This window comes from Saccoglossus kowalevskii, chromosome 6 (genome assembly GCF_978046115.1).
Source record: "Saccoglossus kowalevskii chromosome 6, keSacKowa6.1, whole genome shotgun sequence".
Classification (NCBI taxonomy): domain Eukaryota; kingdom Metazoa; phylum Hemichordata; class Enteropneusta; family Harrimaniidae; genus Saccoglossus; species Saccoglossus kowalevskii.
In genome coordinates, this window is record NC_140646.1 from 18,000,040 (window position 1) to 18,022,953 (window position 22,914).

A 22,914-nucleotide genomic window follows, 5' to 3' on the forward strand; every position below is an offset into this window, starting at 1 on the left:
TTAGATCTGGTTATTACTGGCTGACGTTGTTCTGCTCTTTCTATTCCAGGCTGCTTTTATTAAATCGCACCCTAATTGAAGAAGCTCCACTATAGTTATGACACAAAAACCACAATAAAGGCCAAGAATACCACCAATATTACCAAGCAGGTTCTCTATCTGCAATGATAATAATGTTGTTAGAGCCACAGTCGTCACATAGGATATACAAACACGGTATCCCTAAACACCACATTTGTAGAAATTTGATACATCATTATGGTCTCAAAAATGCAATTCATTGCACAACTAACACTGCTGTGCAGAGCATTCTACATTAATAACTTTCAACATTTTTCTCCACACAATCATATGTTCTTAGTATTCATTGCACTCACCGTAATGTCAGGCACCTCAGTAATAGTTTCATAATTTAGTTCCTCAAAGTACACCTCTAGCTGTACAATATTTTGCCTGGAAGGAAATTTTCAACCGTGATTAGTTTCACAATAATTGCATTGCATTCATTATTTATCAATCTAGCATAAATACACATTTTATATCAGTATGGATTAATGTAAGTTCATTCACTTACCTAAATCCTTCCAAATCACTAATCACTTTTGTTTTCTTGTTTTTATGATGAATCAATTTCAGTAAATGCTTCTGTTGGAAACAATTACAACAGGAGAACGTTGTAATTATCGACCTTATTCAAATTTCTAATATCGCAATACACCGTATATTCAGCCCACAGCTTAGCACTTGTTCTGCTCAAGATAGTAACCCATAGAGTGAATGAAAAGTAGTGATCTTGTGTATTAAGCATTGACATTAGTTGTTGCACCAGTACACTAATTATCAATTACCGAGTTTCTAAAGCGTCAAAATTGAGAATGAAAATTGTGTATTTATGTCACTTACAAGAAATTTATTTGATGGGTACAGAGACTGGGATATTGTTTTTGTGTACCAACTTTCTCTGAAATAGAAAAGTGCATACTAATTCTAACATTATCACACATTATCATAATTGAATATAACATATATTGGTCATTTAGTTTAGAATGTATGAGGCTGAAGGAGATTAAGTCAATTGGTCACTGACAATTGAAAGAAATTCAATACCAATTCAATGAAGATTTCCCCTTGACATATTCTCCCACCCGGACTCAAATAGGTAATAGTTAGTACATTAAATGTCTGTTATTGTTTTATTCCATACTGACCCGACATTGGAATAAATAGGCCCTGCGTAGGCCATTACCTAAACAGACAATACTCTAATATTGGTTGCAAAGCATATTGTCATTGACCTATATGTTTGAGGAATAGAGAATACTCGTCACAGAGATTGTACGATTACGTAACCATTATTTTATTGGGAAATATTATGACGCATCTGATAACCTACTTCAGATGTAGGGTGAACCATTGATGCAAAGTTATACCTACTAGTTCGCATCAGTAAAAAATGTCTCAGGGACAAACTGTCGAAACAACAGTGATAACAAGTACAACAATAAAATAGGCCTTGTGGACTTTAGTGCCACGTTCAATGAATGTTCAATAATCAATAATCAGATATAATCTATACTCACGTGCAGGGTTGGTGACACTTGCAACCCAATAACAACTTCCGAGCAAAATACTGTATCAATTGTTTGCACGAATCTGAAGTTAGATACACATTTTTAAGTACTAATGGGGCTTGAATGTAAATAATTGCAAGATATGTATTATCTGCCATTTACGGTTGATATCTATGCTGAAAATAATTGTAACATTCGTTAATCAAGCTATTGAGACCACGTGGAAGTTTGTATTTCTATACAACAATATGTACATTTATAGTCAAAATGACATTTTGGGTGTTTTTGCAGAGTTAGTTTTGGGTTTTGGTAGCATGTATGCCTGCAGTGACAAGGCGATTTTCAGAATCGTGAGTTCAAAATACTTCATGTTTCATGTTGTGATATTTTCAACCCCTAAGCATCATTTTACAGCTATTTTTGCTTTTTACCTTTGCTAGTCGCACACATATAATACGTTGTTATGCACCGTCTAATTGAATATATGTGTTCCTTTTCTGTGGGGCAGTTTTATCAACTTACCCTGTGTTCTATTAAGCAACATACACTGAGGTTCACCTCGTAACATTGTATCGACACACCCACAATACTTTAACATATTATCCTGTAAGCACGACTCGTCACATACCTGGCGCGAAATAAATTAATATTAACTGTCATCTCATTCATTGATAAACAGGCAAGAAAAATCAAACGGACAGAGCTAAAAAAAAACATGGATGGAGCAGTCATTGAATATGTTACTGTTAGAAGGGATGTACCGTGATAACACAACGGTGTTGGTGTAATGTTTGATAATTGGAACATCATTCTGGATTATAGAAGAAGAGCTGCAAACTCATTTGCTTGAACCGTATGTTATTTGCGCCGCAATTTGGTCGTGATATTATTGTAACTATTTCATCGTGACATTCACCACGTTTGAATACTATAAAAAAATCGGTATCAAGTGTTATACTTACCGTCTGAGAGTAAAAACTTCCATACACGGTTTTAAAATCAGTTTGTTGAGTACAGTTTCCATAGGGATACGGTTGTCGACTTATCCTCGTCTGAAATAAATCCTAAACTTATATGCAAGATCCAACTTTTTGCATTGACTTACCGGATGTCAACTGGAATTTATGTTAACAAGTTTTGCAACTTGGTAAAGGAATTCATTTTACTGTGTCACAACTTAAGTAAAATAAGAACATATGATTGTGTAGAGAAAAATGATTTAGACAATGAATTGTAGAATGGTCTGGACAGCAGTGGTAGTTGTGTTGTAGCTTTTCCAATTAAAGGCAATTTATTTTTTGAACAAACACATGCTTAGAGTGTGACCCGAGGTATTTATGTTATTTTTACTGACAATTTGTGGCTCAATTTCACGATTGTTTAGAGAAAATTTTTATAAACTCCATATTCATCATCGTATTACCGCATTCAATATTAGTTATAATTATTGAGGCCTAGTATTAGGAGTTATTATGTAATCTATAGATACTATTAATTGCGTGTATTGTTATGTGTGCAATAATTCTGCTATCATATGAATATGAATATGATGGCATGCATCACTGATGATGCGGTGGTACCCCATCCAATGGAGAGATTTCCTATTCCCTGTAAAGCAAAGAATATATTTGCCCTTCTGAGAACCGATTCATTGAATAAATAAGCATAACTTTTTATTTTAGTGTGTTTTCATTGGTTCTATGAATTAGACGAAATGAAATTCAATTGAAATTGAAAGTGAATACAATAACTAAATGATGCAAGACCGTATCGAGACACCTTGGTAACTGTGAATGATAGGTCATAGGTCATAATGCACAAACCATAGGCAATATGTAATTGTTCTGGAGTATTGCTTCTGACATTGGGAATAAGCAAATATTGGATTGCATACATTTGAAAAAAAAAATATCGGAATCATAGGACATGGGTTTCAGTTGTGTGACCCCGTATTGTATTTTCATTGAAAAATCACTTTCTCCTATTTTCAATTTGCTTTCATCAATTTTACAAGAATCTCACATTTTTTTTAATTCATGGCGGTGAACATAAATTACTTAGTGATGTGAACAGGACAAAAATCAAAATTGGCACAATCGAACATGGCAACGACACGGATTTTACCATGCTTGCAAATGAAAAAAATAAAACAAACAATAATTTGTTCGTTCGTTTATTCATTATACCCACCTCCTTCAGTCCTAAAGATGTAATCATTCCTGGTGGTATTGTGATTCCTTCAGACCAGGGAAGTGGAGGCACTGTTGGATGGTGAATCACAACCCTCGCTCCGGAATCACGACCGTATATGCTGATATACTCATCTTGTTCAGTAAAAAGCGTCATCGTAAGTCCTGAAATATTAATACCTCACAATGAGTACCGTTATGGATTATAGATGTGCTGTATAAATACTGTACTGTACTGCTCATTTTAGAAACCACGATTCTTGTATTTTAGTCATTTGATGTAAGGATGATTTCATTTACTAACCATACTTGGCACCTGTTTTCATTGAATAAAGCCCATTTCTTCCCTCATTGTTGTAAGGGTTGAACTGAAAACAATTGCCATAGCGGTCGTCATAAAACTCTTTAAAATCGCTGCAAGAAATATTCAATGAAGAAAACATTACGAGAATTATTGATTTGAAAGTATTCATGTCTTCAATCTATAACAAGTTAATGCAATGTTATTATGTCTGTACGTCGTATGATATAACGTCAACTCACAGTCAACTGGCGTACAAGTGATAACAAAATAAATGCGGTATTTACTATATGGGGCCGCCATCTTGAATACGGACTCAATAGAAGAGAGAGAAGCTAAGAAACGATTTTTTTAAGAAAAATAGAGAAAAATAGTCACGGTCAAATGATTTTTTGGGGCTAATATTAAGCCAACTGCTAACAAAATTCGGCCGAATTCGTCGTTTTTGTCTGGAAAATCCCTTGCATATGAACATCTAATTACACGAAGAACATAGAACTCTTTCCTGGGGTATTTGAAACCGAAAGTATCATCTAACTCTGAGGCCGTCACTGATTGGCTCCTGAGTTGAAATGTCAATTTTGAGTTCTCACCTACTCATATTACACTGGTTACCATCAAATGTACATTCCAGTACAAAATCATTTAGCTGATGGCCATATTTTGCTGTTTTATCAACAGGAAGTTTTAACACATCCTCCAGGTCACTGTAGTCAGGGGAGTTGCTGTAAGCGATAAATCCATTCCAATCTGGTGGATGTTCATGAGCGACTCGCCCTAATAGATGATCCTGGAACACATTATCAACAAAGTCATTGAATACGTTGATATCATCCGTAATACCAGAATACAGGGAACGTAAACCATCTGCAGTCACGTGATATTCGGCGTGTTCACCTGGAATGAAAGATTTGAATTAATAATGAAGCGAGTGTATTATTTTAACAATAAACACAAAATCAATATAACAAATACTAAGTACTGAAAAGAAGAATTAATATAATACCCTACCGAAATTTAAATTAAGATATAAACAACTCACGGTCACAACACAAACTCAGAGACGGCGAAATCTGCACACTAACCTTGCACCGAAGGCACGACCTTACTAGGAGGTATAGGGGCATGCTCACTATTAACAATTTTGAAACATAGACCCTCTGAAACGCCATTTCCTGCATTTTGAGGGGACAATTTTGCTGGCACAATGGGTTTCAGCTTGGTTTCAACATTTATTTCGAGGGAGAGGGGTCGCTGTGTCGCCGCCACTGAAACTGATTTCATGACTGATACTGGGTGTTTAACAATCAAATTTCGAAGTTAGTGAGAATTAATATTCTCAAGACAGCTCTGAATGTTTGAAAATTTGTTTAATTTCTGTCTTTATAAACCAACCGGTGATTGGTAACGCGAACAGCGAATCCGAGACAGCACTAAGCAATAATTCCCCGTTCTAAAACAGCTGACCTGATTACTTCAATTGTATTGTGGAGAGGGAAAAGCATGCAGCAGCACTGGACTGAGTCACCACTTATTCTTTCGTAACATTTGCGTGGTTAGGTTTGCAAAACACCTTGCTGTTTCATGGCGCAACTTTCACCACTTTCCAGTCCCGAACACTAATACCGCGACATCGCCAGATAGATTTTGCTTCATGTTAATCCCACTTCTTTACTTACCATGTGTACATTCAAGCTCATCGCTTGCATCAGTGCAATCAATCACATTGTTACACACTTTAAACTGTGGTACTTCTTCGCCAGTGGAAAGACAACGAAAAACTGGGAAACCTGGAAGTTGAAATTGAGTAAATCTATCGAAAGTTTTAGCCGATGTGTGTAACGTAATAATAGGAAAAGTGATGGCATACTTATAATACTCCTGTTATATTCATATGATAGCAGAATTATACATACATACCAATACACGCAATTAATAGTAGCCATGGATTACATAATAATTCCTAATACTAACCCCTAATAATTATAACTAATATTTAATATTGTAAAACGATAATGAATATTGAGTTCATAAAATGATCCTCCCTCGAATCTAAACAATCGTGAAAAAAATTGAGCCACAAATTGTCAGTCAATATATCATAAATACCCCGGGTCACATTCAGTGCATGTGTTTGTTATTGCTTTACTTAATATAATGAATCAGACTCACCCATTGCTTTTGGAAGTGTGACGTCTGAAACAAAAACAATAATGTTTGAAACAGCTACTAAATATGTGTTTAACCCGGGTTTTAGTATCCCGCATATAGTTTTATTTTTATAAATATAGTGTAATAACGAATTGATTTTGTTAATCTAACTAGTTCGAACAATTACCCCCACCTTCTCTGCTAACGTTATGTGAATTTATTAGTGCATTTGCATATGTAAACATTTGTGAACGAACATACACTGTACACATGCATTTGCGATGACACGCAGCGCAAAGCAAACAATATTCATGTGGGTGCACACAAACGCAAAATAACATTAATGTTAATTTGAAAAATAAATATGATTAATAATGATGTCAAATTCAGTTACAATAAATGCGATGTTATGATGCTGCAAGGTCTTTTGATGGAGATAGTTAAAATATATATGTACTTACTCAGGCAGTTTCTAGGCTCTTCGTCAGTAGCGTCGTCGCAATCAAAATAGTAGTCGCAGAGAAACACATTGAGAATTCTACGATTTCCACCATCGCAAGTAAACAACGCTGTGCCTAGTTAATGGTGCAATAAGATAATACGTTTATACTCATTTATCACATCTCACTGCAATCTGATTAAAATCCGATGTAGGTATGAGGCTCCAATTTTTTTTTTTTAATATTTGTTTTTTTTTATATATATATAACCCTTTGTATTATATTTATTTGTATTTTAGTTTGAAATATGTCGATTTTTTGGTTTTTCTTGCCGTTAATCAGTTCTTAGAAAATTGTGTCCCACTCGCCTCTAATTACATCTGACTCAATGCCTATACAAATCTCGTACAACGAGATCAGTTTTCGACGAGTTTTGTCGACCAATCATAGTGCGGCTTACAAAAATAGCTTTGCACATGCGCCAGACTCATCGTTCCAGGCTATTTCAAGATGGCTGCAAGTAATGTTAGAACCGATGTGAAATCAATCGAGGATTCCGAATTTGAGGTGAGTTTTAGTCACTTTTGCAAAAACTTAATTATTATTTGTGAGCAATCACGATTGATGTATTTAATTCATTTGAGATAATTTGCATTTTAACTTTGATGACCTTGTATTACCGCAGGTGAGGCGGCAGTCACCGATCATGTTAACGAGTCACATTCGACGCAATATAAACCATCAGTTACGTGCATGTTGTTTCGACTTTATACTGATACAGTCAGAACGATCTAACTATTGCATTATGAGTTAATATGTTACGGCCAGGCAATGTTTTTGCGAGTCTCTGATAAACCTATGGCTTTCATGTCAGTAATTTTCGTATTTGTATTTATCCTTTCAACGACATCCCCTACTCCCGTCTTAACCGTTAAAGGCCCAGGTATACTATAAATACGCTCCTAAACAATAGGGATTATTTCCTTGCTTGTCACGCTGTAGTAAACAGCTCCAGCCAAGCTCTAGTAAAAACGTGTTTTCTCGAACTTACAGGTCGATTATGTCATGCCAAAGTGGATGCATGTGACTATGAATATCACAGCATTGACTGTGTGTAATATTTATGACAATAAATTGTGTACGAGCTGAGATTTTGGCGGATAAACAAGTAAAAAACATGAACCGGGGAAAGGGATGCGCAACTAACCTTGAATAATTACTACTGTCAATCACAGTCACGTGATGTTAGACCGCTGAAACAGGATGCGTCATAGGCTATGCAAGTGATTAACACCATGCATTAGAATAGCCACACCTCCAATTCACACGTGCCCAGGGCAAGTGAATTGGGCCTTTAAACGGTCCGAGCGCCTGTGAGTAACAATAATAGTTTTGTCTTCACGTGACGCCGTGACTGTGACCTATATGCATGAACCAGTAACGTGAATAATGTATTTGCCGAGTCAATTTCGTTATTGCGATATATTGAATGTGCACATTTCCCCTTTCTTTAAGGTGTGCAAGAAGGAGGCATTAACACACCTGTTATCAAAAAACAATGTCCAAGCAATCGTGCCAACTGGATTTGGTTAAATCACTAATCTACCATGTATAATTGAGGAACCTGGTTCTGTTATAGTTTCTCCTATGGTTTCATTAATAAAAGTTCAGGTAAGATTTCCACTCAACATTCAAATCATAGTTTGCATTATGTGTGTTATAAATTGTAGAAGTTCATGTTGAATGGTCGATGGAATGCGGTTTAAAAGTGGCTTAGCCACTCATTTCATATTTTCTTATAAAATACGAATATTTTAATGTAGGATATATGTGAACATATTCCTCCACTACTGCATATGTACAGAGCTGTGTTGGTTCATTATGTTAATTGGGCAATTCATTATAAAAGTGCTCATTCTACCAAAATGTCAGTGTACATGCTTTACTAGAGAATTTTTTTCTTAAAAATCAGGAAATGATTAGATTTGGAGTCCTAACGTGTACATGTGGTTTTTTTTGTAGGGGTGAAAAACCAGATGACAGCCAAAAAAAGCATGCGCAAGACACAACAAAGTGCATTCAAGGAATTTTTCTAGCATGTTGGGGAACTACGCTGTTTTGCCTGATGTTACAGTCCTTGCACTGACCACAACTGCCTCAAAATCTCTACAGTCTCAGTTGAAAGACAGCCTATTATTCCAGACTCCTAGGGACAGTGTATCCATATTTTATTGGATGGTTGACAAACTAAGAGAAGAAAAAGATACTTTCCCACAGACAATTATTTATTTTTCATTAGCTCTAAAATATCGTTATATCAAAGAGGAGTATTCCCAGTCAGTTTTTTTTATATGCGAATGTACCGTTACTATAGGGAAACTGACAGTATTGTACAAGAATTGCATCCAAAAGAAATAGCTGAAGTGTCCAACTAAAGTTTGAGATTAATATTCTGCCACACAGCCTTTGGTATGGGCAATTTTATCAGAAATGTACTCCATTTAGATCCCTCTTTCGATATTGAAAATTATAATACAGGGGTCAGATTGAGTTGGTAGAGATGATGAACCATCTCAGCAGTCTTATTTTATCATGTAAATTATATAATAAATGTAACAGTATATAGGAGGGTTAACTTATTTGAAGATTTTGCATCAAATGGAAGACATCAGTGACATGAACAATAAACCACATCACCTAAATAAGTGACATCTTGGTTTATTTCATGAAAAATAGCATATATTTACATCCTTAAGCCATTAATTTATTTTCCAGCTGTTTTTTTAAGCATAACATGTTCATCTGCTTAAAAAAATTGACAGAACAAGGTTTATTTAAGTATCAATAAATATTTATCTCAAAGAAAATATGTTCGTCAATCACTAATTTACTGAAAATACTCTTATAAAAATAACAAAAGTATTTGGCATCTATTCATCACAGTTTTAGAATTCAACAGGGATATGTGGCTACCTACTATGAGTTAATTGTGATGGTACTGTTTATCAAAATAGCACAACTATTCCAAAATGCCTGTTGAGAATCTTAGTTAAATAACAAATTGATGGATACTAAAGATACCTGGTGGATTTTTCTTTGTGTGACCAAAGATATAAACTAAGACATTTTGCATCAAAAACACTGACTAAAAAATAGATGGAATCAATTCTGATCAGACATAGACAATAATTACAAAAAAACTGGTATGGGAAAAAAATTATAGTACAGCATCATGTCTAAGAAAATACTAATTAACATGTTAAATTAATCCATGTGCTGCATTAATCTCATAACGTAAGTTGTATGAAATTTGCATTACAACAGTTAGCGAAAAAAGTACATTGAGCTTGCAGCCTCTCAGCTGAGATAGCTGTGCTGTTAGCAATGCACATCAATAAATACAATATAGGTGATTAACATAAATATTATGTAAATTATATAAATGTATACTATCGACACGCGAATAATAGTGGTTGGTTTCTAAAACTGAATCCACAAACCACAATGAACACATTCATCTGCCCTGGGGGGTAATTGTTTCTGGGGTGTCACGTTCTTCCTGAAAAAAACAAAAAAACATGGAACATGGTGAATTGATAGCGAGCGTTGCCCCCGATCGTAAACATGCGTGTTGACGGTGACCAATCTGTCAATCAGGAGCAGTAGAAAAAACATCCATTTTCGTGAATTGTTAGTTTAGAAACGATCGACTAAAATGAATTTTCAAGTAAAGATCGTGATTGGGATAAAACGACTTGTAGAGTTGATACCGGATCACCGACGCCGATCCAGAGGCAAAAAACAACATTACATGTAATTCGTCTGCCACCAAACAGAAATAAAATACAATCAAGGCCAAAAGAGTTAATGAATGCTACTTACTTGTTATTTTAGACAACGATCCATCATCGAAAAAACTGCGTTGTCAATAAGTTGTATGAGGTCCAGCTCACGCAAAAGTAGCAGCAGTACGCCGCCATGTTTTGAGTCATGCTCAGGCGCGTTTGTAACCCGTGATCTGATTGGTTGGTCCCTGTGCGAGATTTGTACGAGATTTGTATAGGCATTGAGTCAGATGTAGTTAGAGGCGAGTGGGACACAATTTTCTAAGAACTGATTAACGGCAAGAAAAACCAAAAAAATCGACATATTCAAACTAAAATACAAATAAATATAATATAAAGGGTTATATATATATATAAAAAAAATATAAAAAAAAAAAATTGGAGCCTCATACCTACATCGGATTTTAATCAGATTGATCTCACTGCTGTTACGCATGCTGTGATTGGTTGAGACTCGGTCACATGACATGGAATAAAAATGGATATTACATGGTATATTGCCCGCCAAGTGGATATTACATGGGTATATCACATGGATGACGTCACTGAAATCACTGCGCAACGATACTGCGCATAACAAATTGTCGTTCGCTGCACTGGTGCTGTTCTGGCCGCTGTTTTTTTCGGGGTTGCTTTCAGGGTTTTTGAAGGAACTTTAGCCATCCGAAATAGACAGTGAACGTGCCAGAATGGATATTAAGTAAGAGACTCTGTTTTGATGTACAGGGTATTTTTTATATGGAGCAAAAATGTACGGCAAAGCCGCCACTGAAACGTCGCAGCCGGGGTCGCTGCAGCGCGTTCTACGCTGTGAGCATTTCTATGCGTTCCACGCCGATGCTAACCGAAAACGCTCTAAACAAAGCTGTGTGGCTTGTGAATAGGTGTGAGAAAGTAATTTCAGTCATTTCCACGGCACTCTGACATTTCTATCTGTAGAGTGATCAAATAACTTGCGTTTGAGAATTTCTCAATTCATTTCAAAAATTCTCGATAATTTGAGTGATTCACACTGCTGAAACACGGTTCAACTAAAAAGAGTATCCATGGTTGAATATAACATTTACTGAGTGTATTTCGTTGTTTTTTTCAGCAAACAATGTATGTATGTTATTGAGTAATGTGAAACTTGTTATAATAGATAAAATAAAATATTGCATACTTCAAATATAAGTGTTGTTATTTTGTGGGAGAGCTGGTGTGAGTGATCTATGGTAGCTGTGATTGTGCATGGTGGATGTCTGTTCGATGTGATAAAATAAATAACACATGCTTGTGAGGGTAATATCACGATTTGTTGTCTGCCCTCGGGTGATATTACCCTCACAAGCATGTGTTATTATTTAAATATACATATTTGGCGTTATACCTAGTCATATCATTAACTTAGTTGTCATCCGTATTACTTAAACGTTACAGATATTGCTGATCATAACTGTGTAAAATGTTGTTGATTTGCAACGGACAGTCCATAATGTGTTGCTATAGTACTTACTATTTTCACATCCTATTTCATCTTCCCCATCTGAGCAATCATTAATGCCATCACAGAGCCAATAACCAGGAATGCAAAAAGAGTCACTGCATTCGAAATTTGTGCCCTCGCAAAGACCACCTATTAGTGTGACGATAACATATGTTTATTATAGTTGTTACATTGAGGACGTGAGTTATGCATATTCCACCTTAATGTGTTAAATATACCATTTTTCATTTGCAGATGAACTGAATTTTTCGAAGAAAATTGCTGACTATAATAACAATGACTATAGTATAAGGATGAACAAATAATGCAACATATCATAATATTAACAGAAAGTTGACGTTAATAATTACAATTACGAGATCGAGTTTAAAGTTTATTAAAACATTGGAAACATCTGATGACGTAGCAGCATATCATGATTAAATGTTATTGCATATTCTGATTACTGCCAAAGGATTTGTTGCTTTGTTTTAAAAGCGGATTATACAATTAATCTAGAATTACAAATGAATGTGCCAATGTGATAGGCATAACGAACATTCTAAATACTATTATTACATGCTGGCTGTTTAATTGCACGTTAATTTAATCCAGGTAAATAGATACATATATCGCGGTACATGTCAACATGTTATTTAATTAGATGTAAGAACCTTCATTTTCCAATTAACGAAAAAATTAACAACATTAATACAACAATAGACGATTCATGTGTTTGAAAAACATGTATTGCTCAAATTTCTGTTAGGATGGGTAATCCTTGCTTGTTTTGTTACGTAATTATTTTAGCAGTTATTTAAGAAAATACATTACCGACTTAGTACAACTAGCTAAAAATAGTACACAGGCGACATGAAATCTACTTTCAATTATGCCGAAGATCTACCCGGGACTACCTGTTCATTTGTGTTTTTGTCTCCATGTCACGCGGTTTTTCTGATGAAAGCTCTTTTCATTTGCGTTTGTTTTGTTATGCTTTTTACCCCACATGTGTGGCATTTTTTTGTTGCTGACATGTTTTGTATAACCAGTATGTTACGAACTTAATAAGATATACATAACTCAACCAGAACCTGCCAGTGCGACTGTGGCTGTGTACCACTGGAGTGAATGAGATTTGGCCAATCGATGAAATTGTTATTACACAATCATATCAGATTAGTACACATAATAAGAAGAACAATTAATGTAAACTGTAATACACACCACAGTTTAATTCTGGTTCACCAATAGAACACCACTGCCAACGTACTGCCGGGTCAGTAGTGAAACACCACGTTGCTTGATCGCGACCTGTATTACGACAATAGTTATGATCTCCAAAACCACTGGCATTGAAAAATTGTTCGGTGTATGTATGTGCATGTGGTGTTTGCTCAGTCCATTTCTGGCAAGGCTTGCCTTTCATAGTGTAATTCTTTGTTCCTCTGTAGTCCTCACCATTAACACCGTAAAAACATTCCCCGCCTACAATGAATAATATGTAATCATTAATGTAATCATTAAGTGCGAATTTTCGTGCCATTTCACATTGTATTTATGGGTGATTTGAAATTTTGAATAAGAATGCTAATACACCAGTCCACGACAATGTGACGATAGCATAACACACTAAAATATAATAACGGAATTTTATAAACATACTATTATTTGTTTTCATGTCGCAGTTATCCTCATCGATTCCCGATGAACAGTGCATAAAACCATCACAGAGAAACAATGTTGGTATACATACATCGTCGCAGCTGAATTCAGAGTCAGTGCAATCATCGCCAGTATTGTCTGAAATAAAAGGTAGTGCTTATATAAATGCCAATAGTGTAATATGTGAATTCTCACTCGGGACAACTAACCAATCATTACGCAAAACCCAGTCGAAATGCCTTTCTAAATGCTGTACTTATCGGAGCTTATATTTGAATATGTATCGAGTGTAATATACAATGCATTGAATTGATTAGTTGCACCCGAACTCAGTAGGTCTGTATTTCAGTGCATATCCATCTATCAAAGCATGTTTGACAGTTATGTTGCGACACAGATTGTGACACGTATGATATCAGATGGCATCAGTTGTGGGGTATAGGATCTTTTACTGAATCAGATAACAAGTCAGTTACTTCGAGTTGAAAAACACGACTACTTTATTCCGTGGTCTACTACTGCCTCGTGTTAGCCTTGACTCACACATGTGACAAGTTTACATTCTGGCGGGCAATCTCAAGTTACATTAACGTGATAGGCTATAAACTATAGTGACGTAATGTAAGATAAAGAATATCATACGGTATCTCCAAATATGTTAAACACAGAAATCTGTTCCCAACAACAGTAATGTCACACAGGTTTTTCTTTTCACAGAAACCTTTTAAATATGTCTCCTTTCGAAATCCCCGACACTACATATTGGTTGTATAACTCCCACATATATAATTACTTCACTGATTTGCCCTTGATTACTTAATTATTTACTTTAATAATTACTTAATAAATTACTTTAATAATTACTTTAATAATTAATAATTTTTTACTAGAATATTCACATTGTTGGACCAAAGGTTTTACTTTATGATTTATAATATGTCTAGTGATTATTCATTTACATGTTGATCTAGTTATACATTTGTTTTGCTTTCTTTTGACTTAAAAGATATTAATCTATCATTCTGATGTCGGAGCATGATTTGCAACTAAGCCGCTGGTTGAAACCAAATGAAATCTAAGCACAGCCCTCTCTATAAATATATCATTCTTATTAAGACAACAAAGCCCATTTTGTTCAGATATTAAGGTAGAGATGCAGGTTCGTGGCACTTGGTGGTGAATTTTTATTTTGCTTCTTTATTATCCAAACAGTCTTGGCTATAGCCTGTTAACATTTTGTAGAATTGTAAATAGTTGAACATACTCAAAAAACGATTTTAAAATATAGATAACAGGTGCAAAAATTCTCACTTTTGAATGCTATTGAAGCAAGATTTAGCAAGGCTGTACATAAATAATAAAAAAAAGAAACATGGTGAAAAAACGAAATGACGGGATATTATGCACCATATTTAACTTTTAACAAAATGATAATACATTTAAATTTGAAACTGTTACATCTATTTTAATTATGAGCATTAGCAAACGTCTTACTGAGTGAATTTGTTATGCAAATTAGCAATTATCTCGGCTTCGTTTTAGTGCACATCCCAGCACTTTTAAAAAAAATAGCTCCTAGACTTTTGTTTTGAAATTTTCACAAATGATTGACAATGTGTTTATCTTCAAAACGCCGTCGGGGCATTGTTTTTGGTTGAACAGTGTTACAACAACCGTACAGACAACTAGCTTGTGTGTTAATTTATGCATAAACTTGAAATAGTGAAATTTGAGCTGCTGCCCTGCAAAATTGACAACTGGTAGACAGTTTTCAAGACGGCACTTTCTTTATAGTAAACAGCTGTCCCCATATACCAATTTTGAAAGGAAACAGAAGCATGGTTTAGAAGCTATTTTTTTAAATCTCTTTTGACCAAAAAAGGACATTTTTGTGCATATTTCAAACTACAGTGTCCATAAAACATAACACAATTTTAAAATTCATACGATAATCTTTCCGAAAATATATAGTTTTGTGAACAAGTGGGTTCATCTTGGTTTCATAATTAACTAATTAAAATACCGTTCAGGTAAACTGCATCTCTACCTTAACCTCTCTATTTATAGTGCCCGACAATAATCAAGTCTAAATTTACTTTACCTGAGTCAATTAACCTATGTGATTAGTTACAGTATCTAGTTTCATATTGTAATTAGTTATGTTTGTTCTATTTGTGATTGCTTGGTAATTTGCAGTATATATTTATTATTATTTGTTAATTTTGCTACTAATAGTTGATTAATCATTACTGTCACTCCTACACAACAAATATAATTGCGCATAACTTTGTGTTAACATCTTCACAATCGTGTAAATATTCGCTTCAACCACCATGTTACACATGTTAATGTAACAGTGTTAATTATTGACAAGATATGTATATCATCGTGGTCTTTCTTGGTTTCATGGTATCAGTGTAGTTCTCGGAATTAGGCATTATAGCCTTATTAAAGGTCAAAGTCAGTTATCGACTTAGTCAACAAAAATGATTCCCGAACATTATAAATTACATTCGCCAAAAATGTAAAATTACAATTAAAATACCATCTATATACAATGTTCAAACTTATAAAATGTCAAACCATTGAACTCATTTAAGGTACTAACATATTACGTAAGAACGCAATCTGCCTAAGGTTCGTAAATAACAGGTAGAAAAGGTCTAAATCTAAATCAGCAAATGTGAATATTAATAATGCATAGTGAATATTAGTAATACTTCTGTGGTTGATGGCATGCTAGGGGAGATTGAACGTGAGCAAGCTGACGGACTATTTCAATGACAGTGGAGCAAACGATATAATGTGTAAAAATAAAGTGTGAACTTTTGATCAGGAGATATTTGTATATATTATCTATTAAGGTGAAGCAACGGTGATGTTATTCAGTGACCCTAATAACCATGTTTCTAGGAATATACAAATCACACTTACTACAATTCACCCCAGGTTCGCCAATATCGCACCAGTCCCAGCGCACCATTGGATCTGTTGTATAACACCACGTCGCAGATGATTCACTTGGATTGCGACAATAGTTATGTGTCCCAATACCATGATTACTGTAGTTATTAGGTGTGTACGAGTGCTGGTGCGGTATCTGCTCACTCCAATTCTGGCATACTTTGCCATTGATTGTGGTGTTGGTCCAACCCCGATAATCCGTTCCACTGGTATCGTAAAAACACTCTCCAATTCCTGTGAACCCAATAAATTACAGATGCGGAAATTACACCATAGTAATGTCCCCTAAACTTATATTTATAGCTCATGTAATCACCTAATCGGATATATGATTGATGTTATGGCATTGTGGGTCTGATTTAAAACGTTTCTATAGAATTTTCAGACTTTTATATCAAGGACATTTATTTTCTAATTTACTTTCTTAAACGGAACATTGCTTTATATGCATATTACCCACCTCCGAGACAATTGTATATAATTTCATCGGTTTGATCGAAGCAGTCGACAATTCCATCACAGAGCCACGAATTCGGAATACATTGACTAACATCGCACATAAATTCGTGTTCAGCGCACCCTGTGAAAACATTTAACTTATACATATTATTTGTGTTGATTTACATTAATTTACTGCGTGTTGTTACAATAGAATTATGAACGATGGACGTACCATTAATAACAGTCATGTGACAGTAGTGTTCGTCTTCTGCTGATGGACAATCAATGAATCCATCACAAACCCAAACATCTGGTATACACTCCGTTTCGCATTTAAACTCATTTGCATGGCAAGTAAAGTCGATGACATCTGAAACAAAGTGTCCGGTTTACATGTATCTCATTTGTATAAATCCTAGACATAACATCTGCTCTTTAATTGTATTTCAGTGGTAACAATTTTCCGTGAGAGATTTGTAATACTGATGAAACTATACGAATCAGTCAGTCAGTCAGTTAGTCAGTCAATCAGTGGGTCTATCAGTTTCCACCAATCAAAACTACAGGCATATATGCATGCATATAAACATTAAACAAACAAATGCGAACTTACAATACCTAAATGCACATGGGTATTAGAAAAATAAAAACTAATCAAGTTTAACTGCATGGCTGTGATTTGGTATGTATGTAAGTCAAGTAGTATCCGCCAGCGCACATTTACACAGTGAATTTATTGTTGCTTGTGCGTTAGGTCAGCGGTAATTGTAGCCGTAGATTTTCCTGATATAGCACCTGGGTATATCAAAACTGTATTGAGTCAATTACAGCTGATGTGCTGCTTGATTCTGGAATTAATACGGCAATTATAATCGTCATAAGTAAACACATACTCTCTATTAATCATGTGCTTGATTAATAGATTCTTTACCATATTTGAATACATTTCCGTATGATTAGGATTGATTTTAATAATTGTGTACGGACTAAGAGACGACTAAACTTAAAAAGAACATAAACATTTTCAGTACTTTTAACTTAGAGAAATAACCTCGGAGGTACATATTTTAGTTATAAAGGACTAACAAAAGTAGTATAACAGGAAGTAGTACAGATTCACATCGGAAGTTCTTATGTTTATGAGAACAATATTTCTGGATGCGCTGAGGTTACTTGTAATGTTGTCGTGTTAAACTGAACTAAATGTCTTAACCGGGTCCTAAAAACAGTCATCAATCAATCTCGTTGTTACTGATATCATCCCAATATATGATCATAGTTTATTCTCATGACAATAGTAACATATTATTCAACAAAATATACATTCAGTCATGACCTATATATTCAGTAAACGCCAATTTACAATTAGAACATATTGCTTATGTCAAATCTTGGCATCAGTGGCCAGTGGCACGTTATAGCAACGGGGAACTCCAGAAGTAATATTTTATGGTCAGAATTATTGTAGTCTTTACGTAACTAGACAAATATATATCACACATATGTTTCAAGTTCCTCGATTTGCTTGACCTAATTTCAATGCACACACGGAATTGGTCAATCATTCACTTTTACCCTGATATATGCTGATGATATAATTAATAACCACTAATTACCGATTGATCGATTTGTACATCCGGTTTCATCTAGTGTGTCCTGACAATCATTATCGCCGTCACATCGATACCACTGAGGGATGCATACACGTCCTTCATCACATTGAAAATAATATTCTGGGCATTGGTGTTCCATGTTAAAACCTGAGTATGAACATTTAAGAAGTACTGCACATTTGTTTTATTTTACGCTTTAATCTCGTTGACGTCGACTGCATGTATTGGTTGTGATTTTTTTGTTATTATACATTTATAAATTGAAACTTATAGAAACAATATAGTACCTGAAAAATGGAGTGTATATGTAATGTCGACATGACAGTTTATTTCTCGACAAGATATGCAAGTTATAAGAACAAGATGCATTAATAACATCGCATTTACACCAATATTCGTTACTTATTCACGTATTTTCCAAATGCTATCCGATACTAAAAAACCTGACTCACAATTATTTTCATCATTACCATCTGCACAGTCGTCTATACCATTACACTTTTTAGATAACTTGATACAACGACCAGTATCCGAACATTTGTATTCTTTCTTATCAATACACTCTGGAATACAAGCAGTAACTTGTAATTGTCAGTAGACGCTACCCTGATCCATGTAGCAGTTTAACAAGTTACACTTCCTTACATGAATTTGAAACGAATAAGATTTTTGATGGAATGTTGATGGGAATATCAGACATTGAATAGCATTAATAATAACTAACTAAATAAATGTTTATTTTAAAATTCATGTCAATGTTTAACCTACCGCAGTGGTCTTCATCTTCTCCCCCATAACAGTCCAATTTTCTATCACATCTGAACTTCTTTTCGATACAAACTCCCAAGTCACTTCCCGACGTGCATTTGAATTGATCGACGCTGCAACTACCTGTAGCAAGTCATAGTTCCAGAAAAATGAAATAAAATAATATTATAAGCTAACATTCTCACATAATTGTTTAGCGTATACACGTACTCGATATTGCCCAGTTTACTCACGCCAAGTACTGTACTGAAACATAATACAAGTCGATATAACTCACCATAGTCGCAGTTTTCTTCATCACTTCTATCGCCACAATTATCATAGCCATCACAAAAAAGATATTGCTTGATACATCCACTATTATTGCATCGAAAATCCCCTTCAAGACACTGAAGAGCTGCAAATACGTGAATTAACATATTAAAAATGTAAAGTAAACATCTGTTACAACCTTCTTTATTAACAAGTTTTATGTGATAGTTATATAAATTTCCAAATACGGGTTATTCAAGTCTTGCATAATGACTGAAGAATATGTACGCGCTTTATGATTCAAATGGTGTAAGACGCATTACGAAACTGAACGTTAATGCATATTGTCCGTTTATGCAGTTTAATTATATGTGTAATGTAATTCAATACATTAGAATATTCGATGACTATTAAAACATGTAATTATGTACACTATTTAGCTTTGTTAATATTGATTAATTAAAAGAAAATTAGTGTGCAAATAACGACATATATTTGATGTCAAACTAGGGTCTGAACTAACCTTCACAAATATTATTAAATATGATTGGATACTTACCAAAATATGACCGTACTATTTCGGTGTCAACAGTTACAAGTTTGGAGTATGGCGACATTGATATTGCAGATTTCCGAAATTTATTTGTGTTGCAGACTGAAACGCTGGGAAAAGGTAAACCTTGAGTTGTGACGACCTTTATCTGCGAACAGAAACATGTTGACAAAGATGAACTTTATTAAATTAAACAAATAATGAAACTTCATATTTGAAAACAAATAGATCACTTTATTGTCAACTGTTTACTAATTAGAATTGTCAATCAAAACCGATTCTCGATTGGATGATGAGATGCATACGTCAACATCCCGGATCAATGTGTAAAAGTCAATGCATAAACAGTATGCCATTGTGAGTAAAATCTGTATTGTGGTTTATGAAAGCACATGTGGTTTAATCAATATATACAAAAAGTATGAATACCATATATATGGGGCATTATTGTCACGGGTATGTACGTGGCTTCAGGTACATATGTTCAACACATTGCTTGACTTTACATGTGTCCCAACACCAATGTATACTATTTGAAACTCTTCAAATCTATGCCTTACCCTGACGTTAACATCTCTCGCAAGATATTGTACGACCAATTCTTCTATTTGCCACACTGAAGCCGCCATGGCAAGGATGAAAGCTACAGTCCAAAATGAAGATACTATAGTCCCCCTTCCTTCGAATATACGTGGCAGACCAGCGACTGAGGTGCTTCTCATGAAGGCATCAGTAATCTTCTTCACACTGTTGTTAAAATCGGGTTCCAATACTGCCATACTGCTCGGTGCGGCGTCTTTTTTGTCTTCTTCTGTTGAGGTCATTTGTGCTTGCTTCCTGGTCATGACGATGCTGGGCACGTCCGCTTTTTAAAACACATGTGACGCACAAATGCGTTTATGAGACTGAAATATGTTATATACAACAGCCAATCAGGGGTCTACCACTAGAAAATCTGGAGAAGGAGTACTGTGCAAACATATTTTACTACACCTAGTTTTCGAGCCACACTTTTTGTGAGATTGTTTTCATAAATATACTTGTTTTTGTAAATTTCCCTGTAGAATATTGTTTTAAAATTTACTCAAAACACATAATTCTTGTCTTGTCAAGCCCCCAACTTTTTATTGCTGAAATATTTGTCCTAGCCAAACAGTAATATAATTAGTCATAAGCTATTTTTGATTTACAATTTAGATAATTGTTTGAAACATAATAATATGGTATTAACTATTTCAGCATAATTGGACAATTGGTAATTTCGGTAAATAATTACTGGTCACATCATATTACTTAATAACTCGTTTAATAAGTTTTTTTTAAATTCGAATTCGAACAAATAATCTACTGTTTATCAATACTGTGTATCTTGCATAGTGTCTCAGGCAGCATGTTTGTCATAACAACAACATGAATTAGTAAATAACGATTTAAAATATTGATTTTACATACTATTGCTAGAAGTATTGGTAAATAACCGATGTACGAATAAATCAGGTTGGCTGACATGGTAGATATATTTGTGTGAGTTCTAAACACAACAAACAATGTTTGCACGCAGTTTGGTGAAGTGTCATACAATTGAATAATTGAATTGCTGGCGAAAGTCTGTTGAATCTTTATAATTATTTGATTGCTAAAATGTCTTGGCATTCACAGATTTTCTTAGCCGTATTCATACTCGCTCTTCTATATTTTGTATCAGGTCTATTCACAGGGAAAGGATACGTCACAGAACGTTCTATGTTGCTATGTCACGCACCACTATATCATGTATTTTGAAGGGTTCTGTGTAAAATGCTGTGGAACTTTGGTCAAAGAGTCGGTGAAAAAAGCCAACAGTCGAAGAAACAGCACAAACTTAACTTTGAAGTAATCCTGGCCAACGAAATTGATATATATGTTGCGGTCCTGGTTATCATCATGGTTGGTTGCCAGAATACATCGCCTAGGAAAACATTCAAAAATAAATTGATGTCGCTAAACCTACTAAAATTAGACATTCGACATTTTAATTACTGGCCAGTCATATTGACAATTATATTGCTTCTAGGATGTATGCCATCTACTTGATACTCCCCCCCACATATTTAATCTAAACCGCGTGCCTCACATGCATTTCTCACTTCGCTGATTATTGCTGATGTATAATATAGTATAACATTGATCGTCATCAATGGCACACATGAGATGTGTTTCGAACTTGTCTAATACACAAAACAATAAATCAGGAAACAACAAATTTAATATTTACTTTTATTTACATTTATTTCTCCATAAAATCTATATTGACATTGTCAGTGATACAAGTGTAAATACAATACATATGTATTAGAGGCCTACAATATGATGCAGAGTAAGAAAGATAAGATGAAACAATATCTGCAACATTATTTGTACTCCAGCCCAAAACACCAGTAGGTAAAAACCACATTCTATACATGTGATTTAGAGGCATTAGTTTGAATTAATGAAACTTTCAAATTGACAGGAATAAAATAAGCTTTTGAGTATTCCTGAGGGATATTGTGATTGAATTGTGTTCAAACATACTAGTACTGGGCGTCATCCATACGCTGAACAGATGTTGTGGATCCCTATGAATGTGGTGTTTGGAATTTGAATATTTACCTTTGAGCCACTGGGCAATGTGTTAAATTTGGTATCTTTTGAGATTTATTATGGTACATGTGTTT

At 34.7% G+C, this 22,914-nt stretch overlaps 1 protein-coding gene across 1 annotated transcript; it reads right to left on the minus strand.

Moving 5' to 3' along the window:
- Window positions 1-21,063, minus strand: LOC144344653 (uncharacterized). Its single transcript, XM_078006532.1, has 25 exons — window positions 20,779-21,063; window positions 20,225-20,366; window positions 19,691-19,810; window positions 19,414-19,536; window positions 19,098-19,208; window positions 18,649-18,792; window positions 17,265-17,402; window positions 17,052-17,171; window positions 16,562-16,825; window positions 13,628-13,765; window positions 13,190-13,450; window positions 11,993-12,112; window positions 6,674-6,787; window positions 6,234-6,257; window positions 5,741-5,851; window positions 4,655-4,958; window positions 4,065-4,174; window positions 3,762-3,925; window positions 2,534-2,623; window positions 2,094-2,199; window positions 1,581-1,653; window positions 904-961; window positions 575-645; window positions 378-453; window positions 1-159 (listed from the first exon to the last, which is right to left on the minus strand). Exons 1-25 carry the CDS (start codon window positions 21,061-21,063, stop codon window positions 1-3), a joined length of 3,426 nt encoding a protein of 1,141 aa, XP_077862658.1.
- Between the last annotated feature and the right edge of the window lie 1,851 nt (window positions 21,064-22,914).

What these genes read in the sequence shown, in the direction of transcription:
- LOC144344653 (XM_078006532.1), bottom strand. Translation starts at nt 21,063, where the DNA reads ATGACCAGGAAGCAAGCACAAATGACCTCAACAGAAGAAGACAAAAAA. An exon ending in TCACATGACTGTTATTAATG is followed by an intron (nt 17,172 to 17,264) that starts GTACGTCCATCG and finishes ATGTTTTCACAG; the next exon opens with GGTGCGCTGAACACGAATTT. An exon ending in GTTGCTTAATAGAACACAGG is followed by an intron (nt 1,654 to 2,093) that starts GTAAGTTGATAA and finishes ATCTAACTTCAG; the next exon opens with ATTCGTGCAAACAATTGATA.